Below are 7,437 nucleotides of genomic sequence, written 5' to 3' on the forward strand. Positions count from 1 at the left end.
AAAAAAAATAGTGCTTGGTGGAAGCCTAAATAAGGAATTGCAGATGACAGGATCATAGGGGAGAAAAAAGGAGGGTCACCCTCATCTAAACCCCAGAAGACTAACCCCATATTAACTACATAAGCTACCCCAGAGCGCAAGGCATTGCCGCCCCTACTCCATGAGTTTGCCTGTGTGCTCTCCCACATGCACTGTGCTTCTAATCAAGTCTGTACCTGCTTTGCAGTCTTGGTCTCTTTGCTGAATCCTCTCTTCAAAGAAGACAAAGACTGCGGTCCTCTTGCCGGCCGAAATCACTATGTAACCTCCCATAGTCACAGGTTCCAGAGATTAGGGCATGGACATCTTTGGGGGCCATCTGGAACACTGACCTGCATGAACGATTTCTCCCCTGTTTCTATTACGCGTTTAGGATGACTTTAGGCTTTTACATGCAGACCAAGGTGGGCCAGTCAGTGGACCTGTGAGCCAGGCGCAGGGAGGGCCCAGCCTGGGTTTGGGGAACAGGAACCTCCAGAGCCGGGCCTCCCCCCACACACCAAGAGCAGCAGAGGAATGCACACCCCGCGCGAAGGGGAGGAGTGGACACACAGCAGGGAGAGCACCAACAGCAGGTGGGGGGAGAACCCAGAACGGGAAAGTCAGTGCGCCTGGAAAGGATCTTCCCTGAATTCACAAAAGCCCAAATCAGCTGCTCCCAGGCTCCCCCGAGAGCTGCCAAACAGCCTCATCACCCTCATCGTCGTCACCTCTGCTGCAGGCCCCTCCGCAGTGCCTGCTAACACCGACTCTTGGGTGAGCTCTCTGTGTGCGCGCGTTTAAGAAACACACACATTTTTGTTACCTGGTATCCAAAATGATGGAGGGGATGGGATGTGACCTTTGACAGTGAGGAAGGGGTTGCAAACCCGTCAAAACAGGTGAGACTAAAAGGCAAACAGTCCCTAGACCCTGTCAGTCCACTGCAGTGACGGGTGCATAAGGGCAACCCTGAGCCATGCAGGACAGGGAAGGTGCCCCCTGCCCAGGATGCACCTTTGCAGGGGCCACTGCTGCACTCAGGCAAGCAGGGGTAAGTAGCTCTGGGCCAATCCTGCAGGAGCCCCAGGGGTCCGTCTGGCTCAAACCCAATAGCCCAAGTCACCCACAGGGCTTCTGCCTGGATCCCAGTGCCACCAGCACTCGAGGCCCTCTCTGATCTTACTCTCCCTGGCCCCACCAAACTCAGGGGCCCTGAAGACCCACCCCAACCCAGGGGTCACGTGCTGCCACCTCCCTCATTTGTTCTGCTTGGACTGCAGTGAGTTTGTTTTAAACGGAGATATAATCCACATACCATACAACTCACCCTTTCAAAGCGCACAATTTAGTGGTTCTTGGTACATTCACAAGGTTGTACAACCGCCACCTCTATCCAGTTCCAGAACACTTCCATCACCCTAAAAGGAAACCTGGTACCTATTAAGCAGTCACTCTTCATTTCCCTTAGACCCTGGCAACCACTAATCTACTTTTTGTCTCTATGGATTTGCCAACTCTGGACATTACATATAAACGGAATCATGCAACACGTGGGCTTTTGTGTCTGGCTTCCTTCACTTAGCATAATATTTTCAAGGTTTGCACTGTGTATTTTCCAAACGTGGCTTGGAATGATAGTTACTAGCACAGAGCTCACTCGGAGCCAGGTGTTGTGCTAAGTACTTTATCCATTTGCACTCATTTAATCCTAGTAACAACCCCATGAGGCGGATGGTGGTATCATCCCCATTTTCCAGATGAGGAAACTGAGGCACCAAGCGGTTAAGTGACTTGCCCTGCACCGTGGTAGCGCTGGGCAGGCTTGCTCCGCAGCTGGCACTCTCCCTCTCTTGGCCGGGCTACCTCTCTTTAAAGGAGCAGGCACTTGGAGATCTGCCAACAGGCTCATCACACATTCTTGGCCACGGCTCATATTTCTGTCACCTGCCCCATCCCTGGATATATCTGCATTTATGACCCCTCCCTTGGTTACTCAGATAAACCCGAGTTCAAGTCCAAAACCTCACTGGACCACGTTTTTCATCTGAGTTATGGGTTACCACTCCGTTACTTTTCAAGGCTGTATGCAAAGAGCCATTAGGAACATCAGGAGACAGATGGGTCACAGCGCCAAGCTTTCGGGGTAGTTAGGAGGTGTAAATGTGTGCGAGGCGCCGAGGGCCTGGCGCGTGGAAGACGCTGGGGAAGCGGAGCCCTCGGATGATTGTTACCCACCCGTACCACTGAGATTCTTCTCCCCGGAAGTCAAAAGCACAGCTTCCCATTTCTGTAGGTGCAGACAGGTGACACACCTGTCCTCAGACGATTTTTCAGAACTAGTAAAATACACAGTGAACTAAAAGCCCATCTGTAATTAGAACAGGAATGACTTGTTAACAAACTCCTGGGAGCCTAAAATCTGTCTCAACTTGCCTGAGTCCGTGCGGATTTCACAATCGTGCTTCGAGGTCCTGAGTGTCTCCTGAGGCCTGCCAGGCTTTCTAGGTCACACCTCATTACTGAGGACCAGGACCAAGAAGAAAGGGGCTCTTGGGCAGACCCACCTGATCCACCACCTGGGGGCTCCCGGAGAGCCAGTGGGTACCTAACTGAGACCTGCTTTGTGTTTGTTCATTTTTTTTTTTCTTTCCGGTACGCGGGCCTCTCACCGTTGTGGCCTCTCCCGTTGCGGAGCACAGGCTCAGCGGCCATGGCTCACGGGCCCAGCCGCTCCGCGGCGTGTGGGATCCTCCCGGACCGGGGCACGAACCCGCGTCCCCTGCATCGGCAGGCGGACTCTCAACCACTGCGCCACCAGGGAAGCCCTGTTTGTTCATTTTGACACAGTAGCTCTGAAACTGTAACTGCCCGGATCCCCAGAGGGGACCAATGCAAAACCCGTATTTGTCATGTTGTTCTGCACAAAAGATCCAGGAAACTGGGGCCCTACCTTGAAGCAAAAGCTTCTTCTGGTTCAGCGTTAATTAAAATTTAAAAAGATCACTGGCTAGCAATCTTAAATGGGTGGGATCCTGGCTCTATCTTTCCGAGTTATGTGAGCAGGGGCCCCTCATCTGGAAGGCAGGGATTATACCCAACAAGCCAAACTCCTGGGGCAATTAAAAACATGTATGCGAAGTGGTGCACAGCAAGCACTCAGGAGACGGTAGCTGGCGGCAGGGCTGCAAATCTGAGGGTGACACACGCCTGGTTCCCTCGAGATACCTTTATGAGTTGTTACGCATCATACAGATGAGCAAACCGAACCAAGTTCAGAGCACTTTCCCAAGGCCACTTGGCCAGTAAGGCGTAGGAGGAGGGCAGCCTCCAGGTGTAAAGGCATCATGCCTGGTACTTAAAAGCAAGGACAGTGGAATCAGACAAGCCTGGAATCAAATCTTAGCTTTGCCACCTGAGGCAAGTTACTTCGCCTCCGTGCGCCTCCATTGCCTCATCTGTAAAACAGCTGCACCCATTTGCAGTTTCCCCCACCGCTTTGTAAATCCCCTAGTGTAACCCGTGATGATGAACACCTGACACCTCATCATTTAAATTCCTCACCTTCTCAATGCGCCTGCCATGTTGGAGACTTGCAGAAGACAGCCTTGAAGGGAGCATCATTTTTCGAACTTTTTTGCGCTTCCACTTTCAAATGTCCCATATCATTAGATACAAGTTAATCAAGTGATCATACTTTTCCCCACAAATGCATCATAAACAAAATAAAAATCTTAACCCCAAAGGGAAAAATGAAACAAAATTCAACAACCCTGTAACTTGCTTTATTATTATTCACTGCACTAATAGTATATAGATTGCGATGTTTGCACTTATTTTCTCCCGCATCAGGATGTCAGCTCCACGAGGACAGAGCCTGAATTTTGTTCACTGCTGCAGCATCAGTGTCTAGAACAGAGCCTGGCACCTTTGTAGAATGCTTAATGGCTCCTCTTGTACAGACTCCAGGAGGGCTGCCCGCATGAGAAACATTTCTACATCTTTTGCAAAACTGCCTTGGACTGTCTACTGCTTTCCAGTGTTCCTTATAAGTAACATAACCCTCACTAGAACGCACTTATAGGACACGGTTTTGTTTTTGCTGAGCTCATGTGTTTTTAACTAGCTGAATCTGCCTTTCTGTCAGGAAGCTCAGAGCACAATTCTGTGCTCAACTGCAGTGTTTTCCTCAACCTCTTTTTCTGATGTGGAGATGAGGTAAGTAAGTGTAAGAAGATTCTGCTGGGACTCCTTGGCGACCCTAGTTTTAACCACAGACTGCATTTATTCTAAGAAGATGCTTCTCAAACTTAAATGTGCCTGCGAATTACCCGGGGATCTAGTTAATGCAGAATCTGACTCAGTAGGTCAGGGGCGGGGCCTGAGATGCTGCTTTCCTAACAAGTCCCAAGAGATGTCGTTGCGGGCCTTGGACCACACTTGGAGCAGCGAGGGTCTAAGAAACTTGCTTCCTTGATTTGGTAGAATTTCTCTCTCCTCCTCCCTGGCAAAATATCACCAATGGCTCGAAAACTGGGGCGGGTACCAGAAGCTCCTGGGGAGCTGGTTAGACTTAACACACCGCCGTTCCCCGTCCACCCCCCCATCCCCGCCGAGATCCTGACAAAGTAGGAGTGAGCACAGGAAGCTCCCCAGGTGTTTCTGCTGCAGGTGGCCTGGAAACACATTTTGAGAAGCCCTGCTCAGGGAATGAGTGCTCTCTTCAAGGTTTTTCCAACGGCAATCTCCCGGGGACAGGTGTTGTCACCGGCGGAGACACCTTGTTCAGGATTTTAAGGGGGGAGTATCCCGCTGTTTCTAGCCCAGCACCGGGAGGGGTCCCGGTCCTCCCCACCGGCCCCATGGGCTGCGGCAGGGTCAGCCCCCGCGGGCTCGGGGCTAGCACCCCCGCCCCATCCTCCCGCACGGCCCCGCCTGCCCGCCGGCAGCCTCCGCAGCAGGCCCTCGGGCGGGGGCCGAGCCGCTCATGCGCACCACCGGGCCCACGGGGCGCAGGGCCCCCGCCCCACGCGCCCAGAGGGCGGGGTCCCCGCGTGCCCCCCGCCCGCCTTACCTCTCTGGACCAGAGTGGCCAAGGAGAAAGCGAGGGAGATGAGGAACGCCGAGTGCCAGGCCACCATGGCTGGGAGCGGGCGGACGGGGCCCAGAGGAGCACAGTTAGCGCGAGAGCGCCCGAGGGGGTGGTCGGGGAGGAGCCGGGAGGAGGAGGAGGAGCAGAAGAGGGAGGAACCCTGCCGCTACTGCAGGGCGTCGCCCAGAGCCGTGGCGCGCGCGGCGCGGCCCCGGGAGGGAGGAGGAGGGGCGCGCGCGAGCTCTGGCGTCCGGGCGTGCCCGACTGAGACGAGGTGAGGTGGGGTGGGACTGCGACTGTGGTGCGAGGGGCGGGGCGAGCCTGCAGTCTCGGGGGCGGGGCCTATGCACGAGGGGCGGGACGGCAGCCTGCGGGCGGGGCTGGAGCTGGAGGGGCGGAGCCCGCGGGCACCCAGCAGGTTAGGCTGTCTGGGTCCCGGCCAGCGCCGGCCCGTGGCCCGCGGGCCCCTTCACATCCCTCCCTCGAAAGGGAAGTCTCAGAGGTGGGCCCTGCGGGCCCGGAGCAGTGAGTCAACAGTGGCTGGGGAGCCGGAGGCTCCGGCAGCAAGGGTATGCGGTGATTTCCACCCGGAGCGCCAGACTCCTCTAGGGCCCGGAGCAGGACCCGAGGCGGCGCACCCAGACTGGTGCGTTCTGCCAGCCGGGTGACCTTGAACAGGGCTCTTCCCGTTCTGGCCTCGGTGTCCTCCCGGTAAAGGGCTGTTCCCTAGGGGTCCCTCCAGCTGCGGCTCCAGGACCCGGCACCCGCGCTCCGGCCCCCGTCGCCTTGGCGGAACTTGTTTGTCGGAACCGCCGGCTGCCCTCCCACTTAGCTGATTCTGCAATGGAGCCTTGCCCAGAGATGAAAGAAAAGGTCCATTTTCGTGGCTGGCCGCGGTTGGCAAACAGCGGCCACGTCTGGAGGAAACGAGCCTGAGGCCGGGGGCGCGGGGGGCAGGCGAGAGGGAAGTTGCGGGGTGACCTGGAGCCGAGCGCCGCGGGCCCGGGGGAGGAAGGAGGAGGGACAGGGTCAGCTCCCCCGAGGCTTTGATGAATGCGCTGAAAGCGCGAGTTCACATCTGCAGAGTCGATCTGTAAACGTGCTCAGTGATCGACACACGCGCTGCAGCCCTTTCCCGTGAACCCCTCCAACCGAGTCCATTTCCGGGACCGGGTGAAATCAGATTCCGACACTGACTGTAACAGCAAAATGCCCGCTGCAGCCTTTGACGTGAAAGCTCTCAAGAAGGGCTCCGGCTGCAGCCGGCTTTCAAAGACAAAGAGAAAGCGCCGCTGCTCCCCGGAGTCGTCGAGCCATTCATTATTCGACACAGGCTGCCCTGGGCCACATCCTCCTTGAGGGTGGCTACTACCGTCTCCCCCCAGTGTCCCTTCGGTAGGCTTCCTGTGTCTCCCACAGGGCCGCACCTCCATACCCCCCCCCAGAGGCTTCCCCCACCCTCTGAGCCATAGTAGGGGGTGGGGGTCTCCCTGAGATGGAGCCAAAATCTTTCCCTCTGTGACTTCTTTCCATTGCTCTGAATCTTGGGGCTGCAAAAACAAAACATACAAGGAGTGAGTGGATATTCTGATTTTCAGGGCAGTGCTTATTCTATGACACTAACTAGCAGGAGAATTAACAGAAATAGCTAGTGGTTATTGAACACACACGATATACATGGCATATTCCAGGCATTTTATTCTTATTTTTTATTCCCACAACAACTTCATGTATCACCTCAGTAATTAACGAGGGAAAAGGAGCAAAATGGAGATTCCTTGGGGTTGGGGAGTTAACCAGGTCCAGTCCCATAGTGTCAAAGGGGGGCAGGGGCATCTCCAGGAACCCCAGCAGGTGAATATGGCTAAGAACCTGTGCTTCCGAGCCAGACAGAGTGGCGATCCTGGCTGGACGCGATAAGGTCGTGCTAAGGATTAAATGAGATACTGGAAAGCAAGTGGCCTCGGACACAGTGAGCGGAGACGCATCACTTGTTACTCTTGTAACAGCTAAAGAAATACTGGCTACTGTGAGGTTGGGCAGTTGCTGTGTATTCCAGGATGCGAATATGCCCCCAGTTTTCCCACTAACTCCGGGTGCCCCGTGCCATTCCCTTGCCCTCGGGCTTCAGGAGTCCCACCTGTAAGGAGGGCACTAGACATCATGCTCTTTTAGAGCCCTTCAGGCTCTGATGGGTGAACCTCAGCACCTACACACCCAGCTACACTGAGGAGGCTTGAGGAGGTGAGGAAAATGCAGCCTCTAAGTGAGGCATCTCAGTCACACGCAGCTGGGGCTCTGACTGGTCAATGTGTAGTAGAGATGCC

The 7,437-nt window shown here is 55.1% G+C and overlaps 1 protein-coding gene across 8 annotated transcripts in view; it reads right to left on the reverse strand.

Moving 5' to 3' along the window:
• Positions 1-5,229, reverse strand: part of CD99L2 (CD99 molecule like 2) — a 116,722-nt gene extending 111,493 nt beyond the window's left edge. For 6 of the 8 annotated variants that reach the window (XR_003677890.1, XM_028482622.2, XM_055081850.1 and 3 more), the window contains exon 1: positions 216-1,029. Coding sequence is in view for 7 of the 8 variants with exons in the window: in XM_028482622.2 (XP_028338423.1) it covers positions 216-312 (97 nt within the window). In the remaining variant the exon portion in view is untranslated. Of the gene's footprint in view, positions 1-215; positions 1,030-5,092 lie in introns of those variants that run through there. The other 2 variants (XM_024116787.3, XM_028482621.2) reach the window with 1 other exon arrangement.
• Positions 5,230-7,437: the final 2,208 nt, after the last annotated feature.

The sequence above is a fragment of the Physeter macrocephalus genome, chromosome 21 (genome assembly GCF_002837175.3).
Source record: "Physeter macrocephalus isolate SW-GA chromosome 21, ASM283717v5, whole genome shotgun sequence".
NCBI classification, from domain to species: Eukaryota; Metazoa; Chordata; class Mammalia; order Artiodactyla; family Physeteridae; genus Physeter; species Physeter macrocephalus.